Source organism: Elephas maximus, chromosome 21 (genome assembly GCF_024166365.1).
Source record: "Elephas maximus indicus isolate mEleMax1 chromosome 21, mEleMax1 primary haplotype, whole genome shotgun sequence".
NCBI lineage: Eukaryota > Metazoa > Chordata > Mammalia > Proboscidea > Elephantidae > Elephas > Elephas maximus.
Genome location: NC_064839.1, coordinates 13281036 through 13308337, shown reverse-complemented (window position 1 = coordinate 13308337; position 27302 = coordinate 13281036). Strand labels below are relative to the sequence as shown.

The window sequence follows — 27302 nt, the reverse complement described above, 5'->3', positions numbered from 1 at the left end:
ACGGAATCTTCTCTAAGGGTCTTCTGAGAGAAGGCAGCCCAGCCAACACCCTGAATTTGGACTTCCGGACTCCAGAACTGTGAGACAATAAATTTCCGTACTTATAAGCCACCCAGTTTGTGTACTTTACTAAAGTAGCCCTTGGAGACTAAGGTATAGTTGCGGCTCAACCACAGAGCCTCCTCTACGAGCCAGGACTTTGGTCTTGGGGCTTCTGATCTCTAAGGACCACACCTGAGCTCTCTTCCTGCTGTGATTTAACAGAAGAAACATCAGTGCAGTGAACAGAATATCAGTTAAGAGTGCACGTTAGATGAGGTGGAGCCAAGATGGCGGAATAGACAGGCACTTCCGTCAAGCCCTCTTTATAACAAAGACCCCTCCCCCCCCCCAAAAAAAACTGAAACGAGTATATTTGTGCCAAGTTGGGAGCTCTGAGCATCAAAGGCAGCCTTAGACAACGAACTGAGGGGCAGGGGAAGGAAGAGGCCGTTCAGAAGCGGAGAGGAGTTACCGGACCCGAATCGTGGGGAGCCCTCAGGCACCATTCCCAGAGTGGCTGCAGCAGCAGCGGTGGCTGCGGGCTGGTCCTAGCGTTGGGCCGCAGTTTCCTCAGGGAGAAGCAGCCAGCCACACAGCCCACTCACACCTCCGGAACCTGAGGACAAGGGCGCTCTCAGCAAAAGCTAAGTACTTACCTATATTTTACCGTGCCCCCCACCCCAACCCCAGCTTCAGCAGCTGAATCCCTGGGCCTGACATAGACCCTGGTGAGCACCTGGAGCCGTCTTCCCAGCCTTGGGGAAGGAAAAAATTTCCAACTGGAGGGAAAAGATAATTTGCTAGCTCCATTAACCTGGGGAGCTCAGGACAGAAGCGGCTCCTGTCCAGGCATAAACTGCTGTGGAACTTGAGCACCCTTCCCTTCTGCATGGACCTGTGTGGGCTTATTTCGGGAGAATAGGCCCTCATTGGCAAACTCCAACCATTTCAGCTGTGCTGTGGAGAGGTGGGTGTTTGACGTTTGACATTGCTTTGCCTATTAAACAAGGTTCTCACCTACCACATCAGGGACCTAAGGACTGGTAGCTCCACTCAGGTCACCCAGCCACCCGTGGCAGGGGTCCAAAGATAACTGGTACCTCCCAGTCCTTACAACCAAAAACTTTGGGTGCCCACGGCCCCCCTGTAGAACCCACCCACCAGCATGCTCTAGGGAACAGGGACGCATTTTCCTCAGAGACACATGGGGGTCGGTTCTCAGCCCCCTGCCTTGTTCAGAGTGTGACCCCCTGCTGCAATCAGATACCGGTATATATGCCAATCACCCCTGCCCCTCTAAGACTGTAGGACAGAGCCTGTACCACACAGTTGATGATCAGCTACCTGGAAAGCTGAGCTGAATTCATACAAGAAAACTGAATGGACTCCTAGACTGATATACCTGATAATAGCTCTAGCCAGTTGGGGACAGGACACCACAGCTCCAAAGGCGAAAAGAATCAAGCTAGCTCACTCAAGCAACCCATAGGGGTATACCAAGACAAAACAAACCAAGCAGCTACGACACAGTAAGCAAGTATAAACTAATACAATAACTTCTAGATGGCTCAGAGACAACAGTCAATATCAAGTCACATAAAGAAACAGACCATGATCACCTCAACAGGCTCTCAAAACAAAGAATCCAGGGATCTTCTAGATGAAAGTGCATTCCCGGAATTACCAGATGCAGAATACAAAAGTTTAATATACAGAACCCTTCAAGACATCAGGAAGGAAATGAGGCAATACACAGAACAAGCCAAGGAACACACAGATAAAGCAGTTGAAGAAATTAGAAAGATTATTCAGGCACATAATGAAAAGTTTAATAAGCTGGAAAAATCCATAGACAGACAGCAATCAGAAATTCAGAAGATTAACAATAAAATTACGGAATTAGGTCACTCCATAGAAACTCAGAGGAACAGAACTGAGCAAGTAGAAGCTAGAATTTCTGAACTCAAAGATAAATCACTCGGCACTAATATATTTGAAAAAAAATCAGATAAAAGAATTTAAAAAATGAATAAACCTTAAGAATCATGTGGGACTCTATCAAGAGAAATAACCTACGAGTGATTGGAGTACCAGAACAGAGAGGGATAACAGAAAATACAGAGAAAATTGTTGAAGATGTGTTGGCAGAAAACTTCCCTGATATTGTGAAAGACGAGAAGATATCTATCCAAGATGTTCATCGAAATCCACATAAGGTGCATCTTAAAAAAAAGTCACCGAGACATATTATAATCAAGCTTGCCAAAGCCAAAGATAAAGAGAGAATTATAAGAGCAGCGAGGGATGAATGGAAAGTCACCTACAACGGAGAGCCAATAAGAATAAGCTCGGACTAGTCGGCAGAAGCCATACAGGCAAGAAGACAATGGGATAACATATTTAAAAAATTGAAGGAAAAAAATTGCCTGCCAAGAATCATACATCCATCAAAACTGTCTCTTAAATATGGAGGTGAAATTAAGACATTTCCAGAGAAACACAAGTTAAGGGAATTCATAAAAACCAAACCAAAACTACAAGAAATACAAAAGGGAGTTCTTTGGTTAGAAAATCAATAATATCAGGTATCAACCCAAGACTAGAACACTGGGCAGAGCAACCAGAAGTCAACCCAGACAGGGAAATCCAAAAAAACAAAGCAAGATTAAAAAAAAAAAAAAAAAAACCCAACATAGGGTAACAGCGATGTTATTATATAAAGGAAGACAACATTAGAATAATAAAGAGGGACTAAGAAATGTAATCATACACCTTTCATATGGAGAGGAAGATACGGCGATACAAAGAAATAAAAGTTAGTTTTAAATTTAGAAAAATACGGGTAAATAATAAGGAAACCACAAAGGAGACAAACATTCCTACTCATCAAAATAAAATACAAGGGAAAAATACAGACTCAGCGGAAACAAAATCAACAACAACAAATATGAGGAAAGGACAATATATAAAGAAAATCTACTCAGCACATAAAATCAAGTGGGAAAAAGAAACTGTCAACAACACACAAAAAAAGACATCAAAATGATAGCACTAAATTCATACCTATCCATAATTACCCTGAATGTAAATGGACTAAATGCACCAATAAAGAGACAGAGAGTGGCAGAATGGATTAAAAAACAAGATCCCTCTATATGCTGCCTATAAGAGACACACCTCAGACTTGGAGACACAAACAAACTAAAACTCAAAGGATGGAAAAAAAAATATACCAAGCAAACAACAATCAAAAAAGAGCAAGAGTGGCAATATTAATTTCTGACAAAATAGACTTTCAAGTTAAATCCATCATAAAAGATAAGGAAGGACACGATATAATGATTAAAGGGACAATACACCAAGAAGATATAGCCATATTAAATATTTATGTACCCAATGACAGGGCTGCAAGATACATAAAACAAACTCTATCAGCACTGAAAAGTGAGATAGACAGCTCCACAATAATAGTAGGAGACTTCAACACACCACTTTTGGTGAAGGACAGGACCTCCAGAAAGAAGCTCAATAAAGACACGGAAGATCTAAATGCCACAATCAACCGACTTGACCTCGTAGACATATACAGAACACTCCACCCAACAGCAACCAAGTATACTTTCTTTTCTAGTGCACATGGACCATTCTCTAGAATAGACCACATATTAGGTCATAAAGCAAGACTTAGCAGAATCCAAAACACTGAAATATTACAAAGCATTTTCTCTGATCATAAGGCCATAAAAGTGGAAATCAATACCAGGAAAAGCAGGGAAAAGAATTCCAACACTTGGAAAGTGAACAATACCCTGCTCACAAAAGACTGGATTATAGAAAACATTAAGGATGGAATAAAGAAATTCAGAGAATCCAATGAGAATGAAAACACTTCCTATCAGAACCTTTGGGACACAGCAAAAGCGGTGCTCAGAGGCCAATTTATATCAATAAATGCACACATCCAAAAAGAAGAAAGGGCCAAAATCAAAGAATTATCTCTACGACTTGAAGAAATAGAAACAGAGCAACAAAAGAAACCCACAGTCACCAGAAGAAAACAAATAATAAAAATTAGAGCTGAACTAAATGAAATAGAAAAGAGAAAAGCAATGGAAAGAATTAACAAGACCAAAAGCTGGTTTTTTGAACAAAATTGATAAATCACTGGCCAAACTGACAAAAAAAAAAAAAAAAAAAAAAACAGGAGAGGAAGCATATAACCCATATAAGAAATGAGAGGGGTGATATTACAACAGACCCAACTGAAAGTAAAAGAATCATATCAGATTATTATGAAAAACTATACTCAAACAAATTTGAAAACCTAGAAGAAATGGATGAAATCCTAGAAACACCCTACCTACCTAAACTAACACAAACAGAGGTAGAACAACTAAATAGACCCATAACAAAAGAAGAGTTTGAAAAGGTAATCAAAAAACTCCCAACAACAAAAAGCCCTGGTCCGGACGGCTTCACTGCAGAGTTCTACGAAATTTTCAGAGAAGAGTTAACACCACTACTACTAAAGGTGTTTCAGAGCATAGAAAAGGACTGAATACTACCGAACTTGTTCTATGAAGCCACCATATCCCTGATACCAAAACCAGATAAAGACACCACAAGAAAAGAAAATTATAGACCTATATCCCTCATGAACGTTGATGCAAAAATCCTCAACAAAATTCTAGCCAATAGAATTCAACATCATTTCAAAAAAATAATTCACCATGACCAAGTGGGATTCATACCGGGTATGCAGGGATGGTTCAACATTAGAAAAACAATTAATGTAATCTAAAAAAAAAAAAAAAAAAAAAAAAATTTTTTTTTTACCACATAAATAAAACAAAAGACAAGAATCACATGATTTTATCAATTGGTGGAGAAAAGGCATTTGAAAAGTTCAACACTCATTCATGATAAAAACTCTCAGCAAAATAAGAATAGAAGGAAAATTCCTCAACATAATAAAGGGCATTTATACAAAGCCAACAGCCAACATCACCCTAAATGGAGAGAGCCTGAGAACATTCCCATTGAGATCGGGAACCAGACAAGGATGCCCTTTATTACCACTCTTATTCAATGTTGTGCTGGAAGTCCCAGCCAGAGCAATCAGGTTAGATAAAGAAATAAAGGGCATCCAGATTGGCAGGGAAGAAGTAAAAGTATCTCTATTTGCATGTGACATGATCTTATACACAGAAAACCCTAAGGAATCCTCCAGAAAACAACTGAAACTAATAGGAGAGTTCAGCAGAGTATTGGGATACAAGATAAACCTACAAAAATCATTTGGATTCCTCTACACCAACAAAAAGAACATCGAAGCGGAAATCACCAAATCAATGCCATTTATAGTAGCCCCTAAGAAGATCAAATACTTAGGAATAAATCTTACCACAGATGTAAAAGACTTATACAAAGAAAACTACAGTACACTTCTGCAAGAAACCAAAAGAGACTTACATAAGTGGAAGAACATACCTTGCTCGTGGACAAGAAGACTTAACATTATAAAAATGTCTATTCTACCAAAAGCGATCTATACATTTAATGCAATTCCAATCTAAATCCCGACGACATTCTTTAATGAGATGGAGAACCAAATCACCGACTTCATATGGAAGGGAAAGAGGCCCCAGATAAATAAGGCATTACTGAAAAAGAAGAACAAAGTGGGAGGCCTTACTTTACCTGATTTTAGAACCTACTATACCACCACAGTAGTCAAAACAGCATGGTACTGGTACAACAACAGATACATGGACCAATGGAACAGAATTGAAAATCCAGACATAAATCCAACCACATATGAGCAGTTGATATTTGACAAAGGCCCCAAAACAGAGAAATGAGGAAAAGACAGTCTTTTTAACAAATGGTGCTGGCATAACTGGATATCCATCTGCATAAAAATGAAACAAGACCCATACCTCACTCACTCCATGCACAAAAACTGACTCAAAATGGATCAAAGACCTAAATATAAAATCTAAAATGATAAAGACCATGGAAGAAAAAATAGGGACAACGTTAGGAATCCTAATACATGGCATAAACACTATACAAAACATTATAAACAATGTAGAAGAAAAACTAGATAACTGGGAGCTCCTAAAAATCAAACACCTATGCTCATCCAAAGACTTCACCAAAAGAGTAAAAAGACTACCTACACACTGGGAAAAAGTTTTTAGCGATGACATTTCTGATCAGCGCCTGATCTCTAAAATCTACATGATAGTGCAAAAACTCAACTGCAAAAAGACACATAACCCAATTAAAAAATGGGCAAAAGATATGAATAGACACTTCACTAAAGAAGACTTTCAGGTAGCTAACAGAAAAAAAAAAAAAAAACAGATGTATGAGGAAATGTTTAAGATCATTAGCCATTAGAGAAATGCAGATCAAAACTACAATGAGATTTCATCTCACTCCAGCAAGGCCGGCATTATCCAAATAACACAAAATAATAAATGTTGGAGAGGCTGTAGAGAGATTGGAACACTTCTACACTGCTGGTGGGAATGTCAAGTGGTACAACCACTTTGGAAATCGATTTGGCGCTTCCTTAAAAAGCTAGAAATAGAACTACCATACACTCCAGCAATCCCACTCCTTGGAATGTATTCTAGAGAAATAAGAGCCTTTATACAAACAGATATCTGCACACCCATGTTTATTGCAGCAGTGTTCACAATAGCAAAAAGATGGAGGCAACCAGGGTGCCCATCAACGGATGAATGGATAAATAAATTATGGTATATTCACACAATGGAATACTACACATCGATAAAGAACAGTGAGGAATCTGTGAAACATTTCATAATGTGGAGGAACCTGGAAGGCATTATGCTGAGTGAAATTAGTCATGTGCAAAAGGACAAATATTGTATAAGGCCAGTATAATAAGAACTTGAGAAATAGTTTAAACTGAGAAGAAATCATTCTTTTGTGGTTACGAGATGGGGGAGGGAGAGGGGTGGGAGAGGGGCACTCACTTATTAGATAGTAGATAAGAACTACTTTAGGTGAAGGGAAAGACAGCACACAATACAGGGGAGGTCAGCACAATTGGACTAAACCAAAGGCAAAGAAGTTTTCTGAATAAACTGAATGCTTCGAAGACCAGCATAGCAGGGGCAGGGGTCTGGGGACCATGGTTTCAGGGGACATCTAAGTCAATTGGCATAATAAAATGTATTAAGAAAACATTCTGCATCCCACTTGGAAGAGTGGCGTCTGGGGTCTTAAACGCTAGGAAGCAGCCATCTAAGATGCATCAATTGGTCTCAACCCACCTGGATCAAAGAAGAATGAACACCACCAAGGACACAAGGCGATTACGAGCCCAAGAGACAGAAAGGGCCACATGAACCAGAGACTACATCATCCTGAGACCAGAAGAACTAGATGGTGCCCGGCTACAACCGATGACTGCCCTGACAGGGAACACAACAGAGAACCCCTGAGGGAGCAGGAGAGCAGTGGGATGCAGACCCCAAATTCTCATAAGACCAGACTTAATGGTCTTACTGAGACTAGAAGAACCCCTGTGGTCATGGCCCTCAGACCTCTGTTGCCCCCGAACAGGAACCATTCCCGAAGCCAACTCTTCAGACATGGATTGGACTGGACAATGGGCTGGAGAGGGATGCTGGTGAGGAGTGAGCTTCTTGGATCAGGTGGACACTTGAGACTATGGTGGCATCTCCTGCCTGGAGGGGAGATGAGAGGGTGGAGGGAGTTAGAAGCTGGCAAAATGGACATGAAAAGAGAGAGTGGAGGGAGAGAGGGGACTGTGTCAATAGGGGGAGAGTAATTGGGAGTGTGTAGCAAGGTGTATATGGATTTTTGTGCGAGAGACTGACTGAGTTTGTAAAGTTTCACATAAAGCACAATAAAAACTATAAAAATTATTAAAAAAAAAAGAGTGCATGTTATCAGAGTTAGTCTGGAGGGTGATAATTCTCTGAGAAAGGGCGGTGCTTTCTCTCTGCATCTTATGCTGTCCGTAAGTATGTAATAATTAAGAACAATGATCAAGAGCAGGCAGTACTTGGTGCCTCTTGCCTGAAAGGAGTTTCTCCTGGTTGTTATACAGGAAATGGATCAGATCCTTGTGATCCATAGGGTTTTCATAGGCTGACTTTTGGAAGTAGATTGCCAGGCCCCTCTTCCTAGTCTGACTTAGTCTGGGAGCTCTGCTGAAACCATGCAGCATCATAACAAGAGGCAAGACAGCACCAACAGATGAGTGGTGGCTGCTCACAAGGCACATCAGCTGGGACTCAAACCCAGGTCTCCCACATAAAAAAAAAAAAAAAAAAAAAGGAGGGTGAGAATTCCACCACTGAAACACCACTAACTCCCACTGTATTTTGAATTGTCATAATTATCGCTGGGGGTGTAGCCTTCCAGACATTCTTTTTGTACTTACATAGAAAATATATGTTATTGGCAGGGGGTAGGGTCGCTGTCATTGCTGTTCTTGTTCTCTGGGTAAGCGTAACTTGGAGTACTTCTTTGTTACTCAGAGTAGACTACAGACCTTAGATCTGCTCACTGCCTAGTCGCCCATTTCCCTGTGGATAGGCAGTTGGGTTACTTTGCTTTTGTTATAACCGTACCCCTCTGTGTCAGCATCCTTCAGTGTGACTCCTTGAACACCGTGTGAGTGTTTCTAATGTACGCTCCCAGAAGTGGAAATGCTGGGAGGACAGAAAGTCTGCGTGCTTTCAATTGTACAAAAACCCATTGCCAAGAAGTTGATTACAACTCATAGTGACCCTATAGGACAGGGTAGAACTGCCACAGAGGGTTTCCAAGGAGCAGCTTATGGATTCGAACTGCCAACCTTCTGGTTAGCAGACAAGCTCTTAACCACTCCGCCATCAGGGCTCCAACTAAAAAAAACTAGATGTTGCCAATTTGTTCCCCTAAGGGTCTGTAAGATGTGTACTACACCCAGTACCCACACCCTTTCCAGCTCTTTTTATTGTCAGAATCAAGAGTTTTGCCAATCTGATGCATAAGAAATGCTATTTTTTTTTTTTTTTTTTACTATTTTATTTTGCATAGTATGGACAACCAGTGAAACTGAGGAACTTTTGTTCACTGGCCGTTGGATTTTATCTAAGAAGCCTTAGCTTTTGCCCATCTTTCTATGTGAATGTTTATCTTTTCCTTCTTAAATTGTAGTTCTGTACATGTCGGGCACACACATTCTGGATACTAATCCTTTTGGCTTTATTACTGTTTCAAGTCATGGAGGCTTGTGTTCTTTTCTTCCTCCTGTCCTCCTCACCCTCCTTTCTCTTCCTGGGAGAATCCAGGCACTGCTGAGAAAATGTGATTATATCTGGCACATCTGGGAACACTTCCCCCATCTCACTTCTGCAAAGGGAAAACCCCAAGTCTGATATTTACTGCTTAGGAAACTACCCAGCTCTGTTCATCTGCAATCTTGAAGCCACGCAATTAATAGACGTCAGGAATTCTGATTATTCAGAAGGACAGGGACCTCATATCCTACAGACCTGCACCTCTTTCCAGGTGTGCACGGTACACTCCTTCTCCCTAAGCCTGGATTCAGCCCCAGCAGGCTCCCTGACGGCTGTGGTCAGCACTGCTCAGCTGGAGTTAGCAGGGTAGGAAATCCATATGCTATCACTGACACAGCATAATCAAGTACATTTTAATCATCTCAGTTAACAGGGGTTTCAAAGCCTCTCTACTTCGCAATGATTATCTCGTCAGATATTTCATTATAAAGAAAAACTCAGCTAATCCATTTGACCTCACCATTTAGAAAAAGGATAATAACAACAAGCTAACATTTATTGAGTGGTTACTATGTACCAGACACTGTGTAAAATGCTTTACAGTATTTTCTCACAGACTCTGACAGCTGCTGCTTGAGTAAACAGTGTCCCATCCCAGGGAAAAGGCAAAATGCCCCCCTGCTGCTCTTAACTTGACCCTTTGATCTCCTAAGATGTGTGCTGAAAGACATCAGCTTTCATTCCACAGGGACCGTTATCACTGAGCATGTTTGTCTTCTGATACATTCAAAATCCTAACAGTTCTAGTTGTCCTGATCTGGAACTTACGTCTTAGCTTGTTATTGTTAGCTGCCATTGAGTCAGCACCTGACTCTTGGCCACCCCATGAACAAGGGAACTAAACATTGCCTGGTCCTGTTCCATCCTCATGATCAGTTGCAGATTGGACCATTGTGACCCACAGGGTTTTAATTAGCTGGTTTTTGGAAGCAGGACATCAGGCCTTTCTTCCTAGTCCATCTTAGTCTGGAAACTCCGCTGGAAACTGTTTAGCATCCAGCAGCATGCCAGCCTCCTTTGACTGAGGGGTGGTGGCTGCACACGAGGTGCATTGGCTGGGAATTAAACCCAGGTCTCCCCCGTGGAAGGTGAGAATTCTTCCACTGAACAACTACTGACCCATAATGGGAGAGAAAAACCATAGAATGAAATTTTATTCAATAGTCAATGCTGTTGATGCTCCACTCAGATCCCATTGCCTGGGCTGCTGCACCCCTCCCCAGCTGCTGTGAGAGCTGAGTGCTAACAAGTGCACTCCTCTGGAAATTGCCCTTGACCCTTCCAAGGTAGGTCCCTCCCCTAGCCAATGACCAATGAAGACAGGGATATAAAAGCCCAGACCCCTTTTCTCCAGCAGGGACAACCCTTGGCGCCATCAACACTCGAGAACTCTCCGTGGGGACCGAAGAGCCTTCACCTGGCTTTTTTCCCTTTTTCTCTCCTTCTTCCTTTCTCCACCACAGGTTTTATATGAGATCACTCTCCACAAATCACATGCACAAGAAGCTCCATCTCAGGTTCTGCTTCCAGGAAGTCTGACCTAAGACAAGGCCCAGGCAACGCTTTCTCCTTTAACCTGGTCCGTGCTCTCAGATTTAGGCTTCGGTAACTGGGCATCCCTTTGCATCTCCATCACCACCATAAAGAAGGACCTTAGGAAATTGAATTGAAAGGAAAAACTATTATGCCTCTGTGGTCAAATGGAGGACTCTCCAGAGAGACTCTTGGGCTTCTAGATCTTTCTAAAACAACAGATAATCTCTATCTGTGTGTCATCTGATTAGCTTGCTATGTCTCCACCACTTTCCCTCCAAACCAAGAAATAACATCAAAATGCAAGTGAGTGAGAGACTCTGATCAGGCAAAGCGAGTTAGGCCCCCACTTATGACATGCCCCCAGCATGCCCTAGTCTTTTTCAGTTAGGGTGCTCCCAGTTTAGGTTTCTGCCATTGAAACTCTTCAGTGTAAACTTGAGAAAAAGAACAACTTAAAATAATCCTAACCCAGGGGTTTCAGGTGTCACCAAGTCAGTCATAAGCTCCAGAGCCACTGAGTCTGACCCTCAATTTTATGAATCCTGCCCTCTCCTGGAAAACCTGGTGGTGTAGTGGTTAAGTGCTATACCAAACCAAACCCAGTGCTGTTGAGTCAATTCCGACTCATAACGACCTTAGAGGACAGAGTAGAACTGCCCCATAGAGTTTTGAAGGAGTGCCTGGTGGATTCGAACTGCCAGCCCTTTGGTTAGCAGCCATAACACTTAACCACTACACTACCAGGGCTCCCGTTAAGTGCTATAGCTGCTAACAAAAAGGTCAGCAGTTCGAATCCACCAGGTGCTCCTTGGAAACTCAATGGGGCAGTTCTACTCTGTCCTATAGTGTCGCTATGAGTCCGAATCAACTCAGCTACAATGGGTTTTGGGTTTTGGGCCCTCCCCTGGCCAATGACTCAGTTTGCTAAACTCCACCTGCTGACCATTGAGGAGACACGTGTTCTCGATTCTCTGGGTCCTTCTGGTTTTTTTTCTGCTAACCTCAGGCTCCATCTACACAGCATCTTGTAAAGTATTTATCTGAGTAAATCAGAACAAAAATGAATATCCACCTAATTGTGCCTGCGTTATCTAAGCACATGTTGTTCCAGTAATGAAATTTCTGAGGACTTTTGTTTAACAAACTGTTGAGCTTCATTTAATTATAAATTTTCCCAGATAACCACCCCATTTCTCTCCTTCTTGCCTTTGCTTGTGGAAACATAGCCTAAAAGCTAAAAGAACAGTTTTCCTCCATCCTCAAGACCCCTATTAGAGCAGGAGGCAAAGGGCATCAGGCCATTTTTGATACAGAAAAACCTAGAGCTACATGAAGCCTCCATCTGGCAAACATCATATACCACCTGATTTGGGGCTGGATATCCATTTCTCCCAAACTACTCCGAGCCTGGTTCACCAGCCCCTCACTTCCCTGAATAAGAGGGCAAGGCCTGACCTGATATGACAAACGAGACCCACCCATCCCAGTTCAGACAAAATTCATCAGAGACGTTCTGGGCACTGTCCTTTTCTCAGAGGCTTCAGTTTCATACGTGAAACTTGGTCGAGCAGCAAGGCTACATTGGCAGCCTTCTATCCCATCCTGCCAGCTTCCTCCTGGACAGGGCTTTGTCTCTGGCAGCATCAGTTAACCCTCCTTACAGTCGCCCTTGCAGACTAGAAAAGCAGCAGGCTAACCCTGGAACAGGGCCTGTCATCACCTGGTCCTCTCCCACCCCTTGCTCTGGGATAGACACCTTTTCCAGAATCTCATCGGGTGGCAATATAGCAGCCAGAGGTTTCCAGGTGGAAAATCACCTTAAGAAAGCAGCTGAACCTAGCTGTTTAAGACAGAGATTTCTTCCTCTCCTTTGCATCTGTATTGGGGAATATGGCTCTCTTTAGGAAGGACCAATGAACCCTTAGCACTCAGGACTATAATGTGCACTTCTTTAGAACTTCAAGTTGGGAAAGCACAAGAAGGAAGCCTACAAGGGCCGTTTTCATTCTGCAGCAGTGTGGCTTTCAGGTTCACGTCGGTTTATTCCGCAATCAAGAGCAATCCCCCTCACTTTGCCAGATCACACCACACTTCTCTCCCCATTCCACCCGAGGAGCAGGAGACGATAACAAACAGCATTCCGACGTCAGGAATCAATTTTATTGAAAACGTATTAGGTTTCAGTAAAACTGAAGGATCAGACACCGGAGGAGAGGGAGCCAGGGCAGAGAAGACGGTGCACCAAGCTTTACTTCTGAGTGCTACAAAATATTGAACTAAAAATAACATTAAAGATGAAATTTGTAATGAATCTCAAGCTGCTAAATTCCCCAAGGCTGGATCTGCCAAAGGCTTTGCGGCAATCCTCTGTTCTTTCCTGTCTTTATTTAAATATTTTATACAGTTGTCTATGTTCGTGTGCAGCGTGAACCGTCATTTATATTTCAGTCCACTCTAAAATGGATCTTAGGCCGCCTCAAGCTGAGCGCAGCGCGGGGTGGGTCTGTGCGGAGAAGCAGGCTGGAGTGGGGCGTGTAAATGAAGACGGATACTTAATGTACTTTTTGTGTACTTCTGTTGGGCTGTCATGTTTCCTGCCTTAAACCTGATTTGTAATTCTATGGGTTTTGTGACATTATGATAAGATGAGATGTGTGTGAGACTCCCATTTAGCAGGGACATTGATGGGCACTTGAGTTAAAGAGAGTGGCTGACGAGAGCCAGGCAGGATGCAGACCCCACGGCTTAAGCCTCAGCTGCAGAACTGGCTTCCTCTGCAGCCGTAGTATTTCATGCTTCTGTGAACTTTTGGAAGAATAAAACATTTCCAGGATAAACTCAATTTTCCCTGGTGTTGAGCTTAACTTACTACGGCACTTAATGATTTACCCCAGTTTGGGTGAAATTGTGCCTTTTCCTAGTTCTCACACCAGCAGAGAGGGCTGAGAATAAATGGTGAGGCCAGGTGTGGATGCACAGGAAGGCAGAGTAGGGGGGCAGTTAACGTGGAAGGCCTTGGGGGCACTCTGGTACCCACACCCATCACACAAAAGCCTGTGTGTGTGTGTGTGTGTGTGATGGCGGTGAGAATGGATCCCCGATGCGGTTTCCCATTTGGATTCTGCAAAGGGACCAGAGCCAACCTATCCAAGTCCCACACACACAATGTGTTGAGGCATTCATTCTAGGGGGACCAGAGTGGGGTGGGGGTTGGGGTTCTCCACAGGTCCTTCCTTTCCCCAGGCTGCCTGCCCAGTGTTAACAGAACCCAGCTGTTGTCAGCCTCCCCTGGCCTGTGGCCACCACGGAGGGGCAGTTTCTTCTTTCCCCAATGCCCAGCTGGGTAGAAGAAATTCTGCCCCCTTCTGTCCCTGACCCTTCACCAGGCCCATTCCTGCAGCTAGCTCTCACCCTGGACCCACCAGCACCTTCCCTTTTGGGGCCTCCCTCTAGGACTCCAGATTGTGGGGCCTGTCAGTGTTGTTTACAACATGGCTGCTGGGATCTGTGGTGCATCCTATAAAAGGGCAAAGCAAGATTCATGCAGAAGCATTTGTGAAAACAAAAGGACAAGGGTGTGGAGGGAACCCTAGGCCCCCCTCCCCAACATACGCACACACATACAGACGCTGTTATTTCTCCAGAGCCAAAGGTCTCAGATAAATATAATCATACCTGGTGTTTCTCAGAACGTGTGGGACTACGTGGAGCTGGGCGGCTCTTTCTCCTCTTGCCCCCCACCCTCTGTCTCCGTCACTGGTCACTGTCCTCCTGTTGCTCTGTGTAGCATAGGTAAACACCACGGAGTCAGACCGCCTGGTCCTAATCCTCAGTTGGGCCCTTGCTGGTGTGTGACAGTAGAAATCAGTCAGGCTTTGTACACCTAAGTTTAAAAAAAAAAACTTTAAAATGGAAATTATGTGCACTCTACAGGGACTTTTTTTTTTTTTTTAACTGTGCTTTAAGTGAAAGTTTACAAATCAAGTCAGTCTCTCATACAAAAACTTGTATACGCCTGGCTGTGTACTCCTACCTGCTCTTCCCCTAATGAGACAGCACACTCCTCCTCTCTACCCTGTATTCCACATGTCCATTCACCCAGCTCCTATCTGTCTCTGCCTTCTCATCTTGCCTCCAGACAGGAGCTGCCCACATAGTCTCGTGTGTCTACTTGAGCCAAGAAGCTCACTCCTCACCAGTATCATTATGTATCTTATAGTCCAGTCCAATCCCTGTCTGAAGAGTTGGCGTCAGGAATGGTTTTAGTGTCGGGCTAACAAAGAGTCCAGGAACCGTGGCCCCTGGGGTCCCTCTAGTCTCAGTCAGACCATTAAGTGTGGTATTTTTAGGAGAATTTGAGGTCTGTATCCCACTGTTCTCCTGCTCCATTGGGGTTCTCTGTTGTGTTCCCTCTCAGGCAGTCATTGGTGGTAGCCAGGCACCACCTAGGTGCTGATATAGTCTCTGGTTTATGTGTCCCTTTCTGTCTCTTGGGCTTATATTTACCTCGCGTCCTTGGTGTTCGTCTTTTTCCTTTATTCCAGGTGGGTTAGACCAATTGATGCATCTTAGATGGCTGCTTGCTAGCATTTAAGACCCCAGATGCCACTCACCAAAGTGGGATGCAGAATGTTTTCTTAATACATTTTCTTATGCCAGTTGACAGAGATGTACCCTGAAAACATGGTCCGCAGACCCCTGTTCCTGCTACTCTGGCCTTTGAAGAATTCAGTTGTATTCAGGAAACTTCTTTGCTTTTGGTTTAGTCTGGTTGTGCTGAGCTCCTCTGTATTGTGTGTTTTCTTTCCTTACAGGGACTTTGAGAGACGTGGATGTATCAAGGTCAAGAGGAAGATAACCAAGACCTGGCACAGCACCGACAATGATGCCACATCCCTTCCGGCCCAATATACTCTCTCCAACATCCACGCGTGCCAAAACCATGTCCCTGGCCTTGTTCCTTCCTTCTGCCTGCAGAGGACCCTGCCCTTCCTTCAAAGTCCCTGCCATTCAGGAAACCCACAAAGACTGTTGCCTCCTAATGGGGGCGGGGAGGGGGTTTTGATCTCAGGGTTAGAAAGATCTAGCCCCAGATGGGCCTCAGGGAGTTAGAGGAGCAGCTGCCCCTTCATCCAGGGTCCTCAGGACTTCACCAAGCCCATCCACAGGCCGTGCTGCTCTCAACTGCTGCCTCGTTTGAAGTTATTTGGCTGCAAGTAGCATGAGTCCACTCGTTCACTCCGAGCAAAGAAGCTGACTCTGTTACTAGGAAACAGCCCTTTGGGGAACCCACAGAAGGAAGGACAGTCCTACCAGAAAGATCAAATGGCTGTCCTTTTCCTCTCCCTCCCACACACACCCAGGCTCTTCCTAAGGACAAGTTTATCCTAGACCAGAAGCTTGGCCTAGAAGGCAGTGCCATTTGGCAGAGAGTCCCTGAGTAGGGCTTCCACAGTCGGGTCTCTTTTGCTATCTCTGTGCCCACCCTGTAACACAGTCCAGCCACTTACTCTCTCAGGGCCTTGGCCTCTTCGACTGTAAAATGAGCACCATAAGGCCTGTACCTTGCCAGCCTCTGGATGGTTGTAAGCATCCCATGAGATGCTCAGAGAGGAGAAAATCTTTCCACTGATGCAATGCTTGGGTGAGAATCAGGGTCACAATGCAGGTCCTTTGGTTTGCTTGTTTTGGAGACCATTTCCTTGGGCAGTGTGGGGTCTAGCCTCTGAACCACTGGATGGGGGAGGTCCTGCAGAGGAGGCCTGTCCCACATCACTCAGAGGAGAGGGGCTGTGCTCCAGGACAGCCTGCCTGTCCTGCTGTAGTTCTGCTGGGTTAACCCCAGTGGGAATGTGGCCTGCCCAGCCCTTGCTTTGTCTCCTTAATCACCTTTGTGTTTCCTCACTGACCCTAGGCAGACATCTGACTTGTGACCCTCCTTCTGTTCACAGCATGCAGGCATTTGGTGAATGGTTAGGTTTTTACACTGAGGGACGACAAGGTGATGATTAGCTCACAGAAATCTCCAGTGAACGGAGGAAGGGGCTAGGCTGGGCCCCCCTCCCAGTGAGGTCACAGAACTGCAACCTGATCCATGACCCTGAGCTCATTCTGACCAAGCAGACACGTGTCCTGGGCAAGTGGAAAGGAGATGAGAGACTGCACATCTGTGGAGTGAATTCTTAAGGCAAAATCGCAATGCCCAGTCCCTGCCTGATGGGCAAAGAATGCCTGTGGGAGGTGGGCAGAGAAATGCCCCCAAATTTATCAGGCCCCAATCCCTGGAGCCTGTAAATGTTACTTTGCAAGGGAAAAGGGCCTTTACGGATGTGATGAAGTTAAGGATCTTGAGATGGAGAGATTGTCCTGCTGGGCCCTAAATGCAATTGACCTGAAAAGAAGAGGAAGAGGGGGATTATACACACACACACACACACACACACACACACACACAGAGGAGAAAGGGCTTCATGAAGATGGCACAGAGGGAGCCTTGAAGATGCTGGCCTTGAAGACTGGCAGGATGCAGCTACAAGCCAAGGAGGGCCAACAGTCACCATGAGCTGGAAGACGCATGGAACGGACTTCCCCCTGGAGCCTCAGGAGGAAGTCTGGCCCTGCCAACACCTTGACTTCGTACTTCTGGCTTCCAGAACTCTGAGAGAATAAAGGTCTGCTGTTTTAATTCACCAAGTTTGTGGCAATTTGTTACAGCAGCCATGAGAAATGAATACACCACATAAGACAGGCCTTTCTCTGGAGAGGCCTCAATGGAACCACTGCTTAGGGCATCTGCCCCCAGGGTCACTAGCTGGACTCTCTGCATTCCCAAGTTTCAAGTCCCAGGCTCAGATGTATTCCTGTCTCTTCCCTAAGCCTCCTTCCTTAATTGGGTATCTGCTCCTGCAGGACTCAGGCAATGCATCCCTGTATGCCCAAAACTCAGTACAGCTCCTGGTACAGAAGAATGGTTAGAAATCATTATTTTTGAATAATCAGCACAAGGAAACAGTTAATAAATAGTGAGTTGGTAAAGGGATACAACAGGACCTGCCACGTTAGTGGCAGATATCTTGCAGCATCAACTTTTATTATTATTAATATTATTATTTTATTATCTTCCATTTGATATACTTCTTCAAGTACATGTCTTGACTTCCCATTCATCCTTAAAGGTGGAGACCTACCTTCCTCACAGCAGAAGCCTGCGTGAGGCTCAGTACCTACCAGGTACTCAGTGAAGATCCACTCAGTGAAGATCCACTGTGAGTGGACATCCAGGTGGCCAACGGATATTTGTCCATCAAGTACCTTGGCTATCAACTTCTTATCAGCGTAGGGTGGACAGAAAGCACCTGCAGGCCTGGTTTAAAGTGTGGAATACAGGAACCTCAAGTTTCAGGCCCTGTAACTCTGGAGCGGGGCTCAGGGAGCTGCATTTTTAATTAGCTTCTGAGGTGGCTTTGAAACAGGGGTTCAGGCTCCAGGACCACCTGTGGGGGACTCTGAGTGAGACAACTAAAGTGGAACTAATGACATTTTTCGGCTTTCCGTGGGCCAACCACTGGAGCTGGAGAGCTTGCTCTCTGCTTAAGCATAGAGATGTTTTCAAACATGCAGAATTGATAAACAACGTGAGATTATGGCTCTATTTGGGGAGGAGCCCTGCCAGACATCAGGCCAGGGCCCGTTTGCATCTGTCAATAAATACTTCTCCATAAATACAATTCCTCAGGAGGCAGAGTGCAAATACAGTGCCGAGAAAACTGCATCAGGACACCAAGTGAACAGTGAGGAGGATAAATACAAAGAGAAGTCTGGGGGTATAAACACGTCTTTTTTTTTTTTTTTTTTTTTTTTTTTGAGGGTTGGCAATTATTTCTGAAAATTATGAAATTTCAAGCATTTGCTTTGGTAGAAACAGCTGCGGCTTTAAGAACCAAACTCTGAGCCAGGAAACATTGTATTTGAGCCAAGCATTTCTGCAACTGTATCTTATCTTTGAGCTTGGCCATGGGTTCCCCAGGCAGCCTGGTGCCTGCTCACTGCAGCTCTGCAGCCTGCACATCCTATCCAGAAAGGCCCTCTCCAACTGCCTCTTCTTCCAGGAAGGTGCAATGTCTGTACTGATTCACTTGGTGAGCCTGCCTAGAGGAGCACCAATTCCACAATTAGGGCTGACCAGGTTCACTTGGGAGCTGAAGGGGTGGATATCTGAAGGGAAGATGTGAGCAAGGGAGAAGCATTGGTCCAGGAGTCGGGAGACTAATTAGAGTGTCAGGAGATGCCTTCCTCTCTCTGGTCCTCAGTCTTTCCATCTCTTAAATGAAGGAAATGGACTCACCCACGTGGAATACTTAGTGATAGCACAGTTCAGTTGAAAAGATTTTAGGTGGCACATGGGTAACCCATTAAAGAACAGTAAATACCATGTTGAGAAATTTCTCCATGCTTCACTTGTCTCTCTGTCCCTCGAATTACATCAAAGTAAAAGCCTCAGTCTGGTGCTCTGGTGTCTTTACCGTCTTTCTCACATTTTGCTAATCCTTTTCAACAAAAAGAAGCAGATCTAAGTAAGGTTCGGAGCCCTAGGCAAGCAAAAGTATCTAGCTAGCATTTAATAATGTTGTCTTGTTTTCATTTTATTCAAGGCAGTGGTCGTGGTTTTACATCTATGGTAATGATACAAAAGTTCCTTTTCAAATACATGCACGTGAGTACAAAGAATGAGACGATCTGTACAAACGCATTAGGCGAACATGAGCGCATATGTCAGAGGGAGAGTGGCCATCAAGTGACAGATGTTTGGGAGTCCCTGCACTTTCCTATCCCTGAGAACCCTTCCAGCTCAGCTTTTTATATGTCTTTATAAGAGCCAGGCCCAGTTCCCAATGGCCACATCTTGTCCTGTTTCCGTGTAGGGACTAGACCTACAGTGATCTTGGACCACATAACTTCGTGACTATTTTTATTTTTCTGCTGACACCCTTCACTCCCCAGCCACAGCAAATACCCTTTTCCTACCATCATGTTGCTGACATCTGAGCCACCTTGGACTCCTCCCACACTTTAAGATTTCTATCAGAAGACATTTATCTGAAGGTGTGCACTACAGCAGACCTCCAGCAAGTTCCTTCCTCCTGCCTGTTTACATTAAAAATACTCATTAGGATTCAAATTACTTTGAAATTATGCTCATCTGGATTTCTGCACTTTATAAAGACTTCCGTGCCTATCTCTTCCTGGAGTTATAAGTTAAAATAGTTTTATTATGATAGAAACTGCTTTAAAAATGCCACAGACATTTGCAGAATTGTTGAGAAGACAGCTTCATGCTAAACGAGCCCTCTTTCACAGCCTACTCTTCCTGAGGGGAAACTGAGGTCTAGAGGTCTGGGAACTGAAGCTGCTTCAAGCATTAACTCAATGCTTTATTCATAGGTTCTCGTGGTTTATTGAAGGGGCAGCACTGCACACTCAAGTCATGGGCTAGCTCCATCCTTCCCTGAGAGTGTGGAGGGAATTATTAGCACTGACTACCTTCAATGGAGCCCTGGTGCAAAGTGGTTAAGAACTCAGCTGGTAACCAAAAGGTCAGTGGTTCAAATCCACCAGCCACTCCTTGGAAACCCTATGGAGCAGTTCCACTCTATCCTATAGGGTCGCCAAGAGTAGGAATTTACTCGATGGCTACAGGTTTGTTACCCACGGTATGAATGCTGGCTTTCTCTAACATTCGTCCAGGAATATAAAGTACGAGAACAGACATTATAGCAAATATGAGAGAGAACTTTCTGACACTCAGATCTTTCAGCAAGGAAATGGGCTGACTTCAGCGGTAGTGAGCCTGAAGGCACCACAGGGGGATTCCAGTCAGAGACCTGATGGCCACCTGACGTTGTAGAAGCGGGTCAGTCTCTGGGTGTGTGGACAGCAACACTCTGGTCCTCAGAGTGTTCACTTCACCCCCTGCATTTGCCATGAGTTTTGGCGGGAAGAGAAAGGTATCCACTAAATTAGATTAAATAAAATGTGTCGGTAGACAAAAGGGCTGGCCTGGCCAGGTAGAGCTGGGTCCAGGTGCTTGAATGACATCATCAGGATTCCATCTCTTTATCCCTCTTCGTTTTCCCGTTAGCTTTATGCCCCAGAAGTTAGGAAAGGTAGTCTCCAGCTGGTCTAGGCCAGCATCCTCCCTGTTGAGCAGCCAGAGAGGTCAGAGGCTCATTCCCAATTGGTCCAGCAAAGGCCTTGAAGCTTTTATAAGAAATTAATCAGAGAGACACACAAAAATTTATATATAAGAGTATTCACTTGTATCTACTTTTCATTGCAAAATAGTTGAACATCATAAATGTCCAGTGGTGGAGAACTGGTTGAGTACATAGTCGTATATCCAAATGGTGGAAAATTACACAGCCAATAAAAAGCATGCTGTCAAAGGAGAGCAATCATGCAAAAATATTCTTGATATATTGCTAAGCAAGATAAATGAAAATTAATAAGGTCGCAGTTTTGTTACAAAATATTTGTTAATACAAACTGGATGCAAATGTACCAATATATTTTCTCTGTGTGCAAGGATTACAGATAATGTTATTTGAAAAATACTTTTCTTTATGTTTTAAATTTTCTATGATAAATGTGTATTACTTTATATACTTAGAAAACAAACAAATATTGTTTTAAAAAATGGTCAGGTATGTAGTGGCTGACAAGTGAATCCCCAGCCTGGGGCAGTAGAAGGACCCACAGGAACTGCTCATTGTCTGATCTAAAACTGAACCAATCATTATGGAATACATAGGGCCACAGTGGGAAGGGGGAGAGACTTGGTTTGCTTCTCTGATGAAACAACCAAGACAGCTGGAACGATCACTGCTGAAGGTCTGCAGGTGTTCTCTGACTCAGCCCCCAGCTGCTCTAACTCAGCCATGGGTTGCGACCAGGAGACAGCATGAAACGCCACTGTCAGGGACCTGTGACATGTGGTTAGCCCGAATATTTAATGAGATACACACATGCACATGACTGTTCGCACCAGTTACACTGTTACATCAGGCTACACGTTCAGTGCAGATCTGTAGCACAGGCACTTTGGAATTGCACAGGCCTCCTGGGTATCTCTGATAATGTTGTGTCCATTCGACATTCATGTGGCACAAATGAAAACTCGTCAGTGTCTCTTCTGCCAAGCCTATAGTCATCAGGTTGATGGGACAGCTCACAAAGTCCCTCTCATTCCAGAGCAAGCCCTGCCCCTCCCAGAGAAAGCCCCCACCCACCCCAGAGCAAGCCCCACCCATCCCACAATAACCCCCGCCCATCCCACAGCAAGCCTCTGCACCTAACGCTGCAATAGCAGCCAGAATCCTGGAGCCAAGAGTAAGCTCCTCAGTAGCAAGAGGGGCTGAGGTTGGTGCCTTCCCTGTCCCTGCCTCCGAGGAGGCAGAGCTTAGCAATTCTGAGACCCACCCCAACACTTCTCCTACCCGAGGCAGGCCATCCTCTGCTCAAGTCATTGGCCTTGTGTTTTCACTGCTGTGCCTGTCCTGAGCTAGCCCTTAGCTGCCCCCTTCCCCCCGCCCCCCACCCCCACCCCATTTTCTGAGGCCATTTGGGAATAACTTCTTGGAAGATGTGAGTTGTGGCCACATATTTGAGGGCAGTAACAGCAAGACTTTGTAGAAACGGTGGAAGAGAAAACTGCGTATAAGGACAATTATGTTTCTTTATCACTGTGAACCACCACATATACAGTAGATGCTCAGAACATGGTGCCGTGCAGGAGACAGAGGCCTGTCCTCATGGAGCAATAGAAGGGGTGAGAGGTGTCAGAGAACCAGGAATATACATAAATGCCACCTGGGTGCCATAAGTACCACCCAGTCCGAAAGGCACTAAGTGCTATATAAGAACAACGGCAAACATGTAAATAATAATAATAACAAATAAATAAATATTTGTAGCAGAGATGGCACATAAGCATATCAAAAATGTTCAACATCCTATGTCAATTAAAAAAAAAAAACTAACCTGTTGCCATCATGTTGATTCCAACTCATAGAGGCCCTATAGGACAGAGTAGAACTGCCTCATAGGGTTTGTAAGGAGTGGCTGGTGGGTTTGAGCTGCCAACCTTTTGGTTAGTAGCCAAGCTCTTAACCACGATGCTACCAGAGTCCCGCTATGTCAACAACAAAAAAAAAGTCAATAGAGGATTGAAAATTAAAACAACAATGAGATACCACTACACACCTCTTAGAATGGCAAAAATCTAAAACACTGACAACACCAAATGCTGGTGAGGATGTGGAGCAACAGGAACACCCATTAACTGCTGGTGGGAGTGCAAGATGGCACAGCACCTTTGGAAGACAGTCTGGTAGTTTCTTACAAAGCTAATCATAGGCTTACCGTGTGATCCAGGACTCATGTTCCTAAGTATTTACTCAAATGAGTTGAAAACTTTTGTCCACATAAAAACCTACACAGGAAAGTTTAGAGCAGCTTTCTTCATCATTGCCAAGCATGGGAGATAAACTGTGGTGCCTCCGCACAATTCAGTGTTAAAAACAAATGAGCTATCAAAAGTTATCAAAAAGCTATGGAAAGACATGGAGGAAACTTGAATTCATATTGCTAAATGAAAGAAGCCAGTATGAAAAACTACATACTGTATGATTCCAACTATATGATATTCTGGAAAAGACAAAACTATAGAGGCAGTAAAAAGAAAAAAAAAAAAAAAATCCCCCTCTAGGGAGGGGAAAAGGATGACTAGGTGAAGTGCAGGGCATCATTTAAGGCAGTAAAACTATTGTGTATGATCCTATAATGGTAGTTACATGACATTATGTTGTTGTGAGGTGCTGTCAAGTCGATTCCCACTCATAGTGACCCCATGCACGACAGAACGAAACACTGACTGGTTTTGTGGCATCCTCACAATTGTGGTTATGCTTGAGCCCATTGTTGCTGCCACTGTGTCAATCCATCTCATTGAGGGTCTTACTCTTTTTCTCTGACTGTCTACTTTACCAAGCATGATGTCCTTCTCTAGGGACTGATCCCCCAGATAACATATCCAAAGTAAGTGAGAAGAAGTCTCACCATCCTCACTTCTAAGGAGCATTCTGGTTGTACTTCTTCCAAGACAGATTTGTTCACTCTTTTGGCAGTCCATGGTATATTCAATATTCTTCACCAACACCACAATTCAAAGGCATCAATTCTTCTTCAGCCTTCCTCATTCATTGTCCAGCTTTTCACACGAATATGAGGCAATTGAAAACACCAGGGCTTGGGTCAGGTGCACCTTAGTCCTTTAAGTGACGTCTTTATTTTTAACACTTTAAAGAGCGATCTTTGCAGCAGATTTGCCCAATGCAATGCATCATCTGATTTTTTGACTGCTGCTTCCATGAGTGTTGATCATGGATCCAAGTAAAAAGAAATCTTTGACAACTTCAATCTTTTCTCCATTTATCATGATATGGCTTGTTGGTCCACTTGTGAGGATTTTTGTTTTCTTTATGTTGAGGAGTAATCCATACTGAAGGCTGTGGTCTTTGATCTTCATCAGTAAGTGCTTCAAGCCTTGTTCACTTTCACTTGTCAAAATCCATAGAACTGTACAGCCCAACAAGGCAACACTAATATAAACTATGGACTTCAGTTAATAATAGTGAATCAGTATTGGTTCACCAATTGTAACAAATATGCTACACTAACGCAAGATGTTAAGAGTGGGGGAACTGTCTGCAGGAAGGAGAGGGCCATATGGAAACTGTAATGTCTGTGTGATTTTGTAAAAACCTAAAATGTCTCTTAAAATAAAGTTTATTGAAAAAAATATATAGCAGAGTGGTCAGGCCTGGGTCTGGGGACATGGCAGGCAGAGCAGAAGGGCCTGGGGGTATTTACCTGGAGGAATAGTTCATGTGGCCTCCTTGCAGACAGAGCAAGGCTTGGAGTGTGGCTCCCAAGGGCTGAGCTCTGAAGAACGGGCGTCAGTCCATGGACTCAAATGGTGGATGTAAGAGAAGCCCCTGGTGGTGAGGAGAGCTGTCCACTGTGGCTGCCCTCAGGAACTCACATGGTTCCTTCCCATCTCTGGAAGCCTGGGCTGGGCACACTAGGGAAGCTAGGGAGATGCTTTTGCACTGAGAGCCTGTGACTCCCCTGAAGCCTCACAGTCAGAAAGGTGAACCTAAATGCTGCCATCCTCTCCATGTATTTCTTCCTGCTCTGTCTTGGGCCAACATGGGTAAATGAGACAGACTCTCTATACTGCAAGTGGCATAATAGACAAACAAGCAAAGAAAACCATCAAACTGGACTAGGCACAAGGGTTAATGGAGAGGCCTAAGGGTAAGCCTAGCTTAGATACCAATGGATCCAGAGGCTTAAACTGTGTTATCGAAACTCGTTCACAGCATGGCTGGACATGGGATAAACTGATGTCTGTCTGTGGCCCAGGCTCATACCCTCTTCTTGGCAAGCTTGGCGGTGAAGCTGCTTCTATCTCTGGAGGTTCTGCACAAGCCCTGCACCTAACTCTCTGAGGTCCAGTCTTGGCCATGGAACCATCCTGGTGCCAGCCTCGGGGTTGGGAGTGGAGTTGCTAACTGATTCAGGCTGGACCACATCTTCTCCCTTGAACTGGGGACAGCAGGCTTCTAAGTCCCACCCAAATCATTGTTGTTGTTGTTAGGTGCCGTCGAGTTGGTTCCGACTCATAGCGACCCTATGCACAACAGAACGAAACACTGCATAGTCCTGAGCCATCCTCACAATCGTTGTTATGCTTGAGCTCCTTGTTGCAGCCACTGTGTCAATCCACCTCATTGAGGGTCTTTCTCTTTTCCCCTAACCCTGTACTCTGCCAAGCATGATGTCCTTCTCCAGGGACTGATCTCTCTTGACAACACGTCCGAAGTATGGAAGGCACAGTCTCACCATCCTTGCTTCTAAAGAGCATTCTGGTTGTACTTCTTCTAAGACAGATTTGTTTGTTCTTTTGGCAGTCCGTGGTATCTTCAATATTCTTCACCAACACCACAATTCAAAGGCATCAATTCTTCTTCGATCTTCCTTATTCATTGTCCAGCCTTCACATGCTTATGATGTGATTGAAAATACCATGGCTTGGGTCAAGCGCACCTTAGTCTTCAAGGTGACATCTTTGCTCTTCAACACTATAAAGAGGTCCTTTGCAGCAGATTTACCCAATGCAATGCATCTTTTGATTTCTTGACCACTGCTTCCATGGCTGTTGATTGTGGATCCAAGTAAAATGAAATCCTTGACAACTTCAATCTTTTCTCTGTTTATCATGATGTTGCTCATTGGTCCAGTTGTGAGGATTTTTGCTTTCTTTATGTTGAGGTGTAATCTATACTGAAGGCTATGGTCTTTGATCTTCATTAGTAAGTGCTTCAAGTCCTCTTCAATTTCAGCAAGCAAGATTGTGTCATCTGCATAATGTAGGTTGTTAATGAGTCTTCCTCCAATCCTGATGCCCTGTTCTTCTTCGTGTAGTCCAGCTTCTCATATTATTTGTTCAGCATACAGAATGAATAGGTATGGTGAAAGAATACAATCCTGACGCACATCTTTCTTGACTTTAAGCCAATCAGTAGCCCCTTGTTCTTTCTGAACAACTGCCTCTTGATCTATGTAAAGGTTCCTCATGAGCACAATTAAGTCTTCTGGAATTCCCTTTCTTTGCAATATTATCCATAATTTGTTATGATCCACACAGTCGAATGCCTTTGTGTAGTCAATAAAACACAGGTAAACATCCTTCCGGTATTCTCTGCTTTCAGCCGGGATCCATCTGACATCAGCAACGATATCCCTGATTCCACGCCCTCTTCTGAAACCGGCCTGAATTTCTGACCCAAATCAAGGACTGGGAATATGGGAGAAGGAAAATCAAGGTGCCGCCAAAAAAAAAAAAAAGAAAGAGGAAAATGAGGCTGTGCCATCAAAACCAACAACTGTCCACTCTAATAGGAATGACACCCACTGGTCCCACTTCACTGCCCCCAACCCTCCGCTTGAGCCCAGAACAGAGAGGCACCCCCAGAAGTGCTCGCAGACAAGGTGAGGGGTGCATCTCCTGTTTCCTTGCTGACAAGAACGTGTCTCCACCACCTGCCTCTCGGTTTGTTGCGCTTGGCTGCCGATGTGATGCTGCAAGCTATGCCTCTTGTATTTCAAGCACAAACGGGGTCACCCACGGTGGACAGGTTTCAGAGAATCTTCTAGACTAAGACAGACTAGGAAGAAAGGGCTGATGATCTGCTTCTGAAAATCAGCCAGTGAAAACTCTATGGCTCACAACAGAGCATCGTCTGGCCCACT

General features: G+C 44.3%; 1 protein-coding gene across 1 annotated transcript in view; it reads right to left on the bottom strand.

Annotated features, from left to right (window-relative positions):
* Positions 1-27302, bottom strand: part of LOC126065074 (uncharacterized) — a 93625-nt gene that overhangs the window by 37165 nt on the left and 29158 nt on the right. The window contains exon 4 of the mRNA XM_049864740.1: positions 14607-14814. Coding sequence (XP_049720697.1) covers positions 14607-14814 — 208 coding nt within the window. The remainder of the gene's footprint in view (positions 1-14606; positions 14815-27302) is intronic.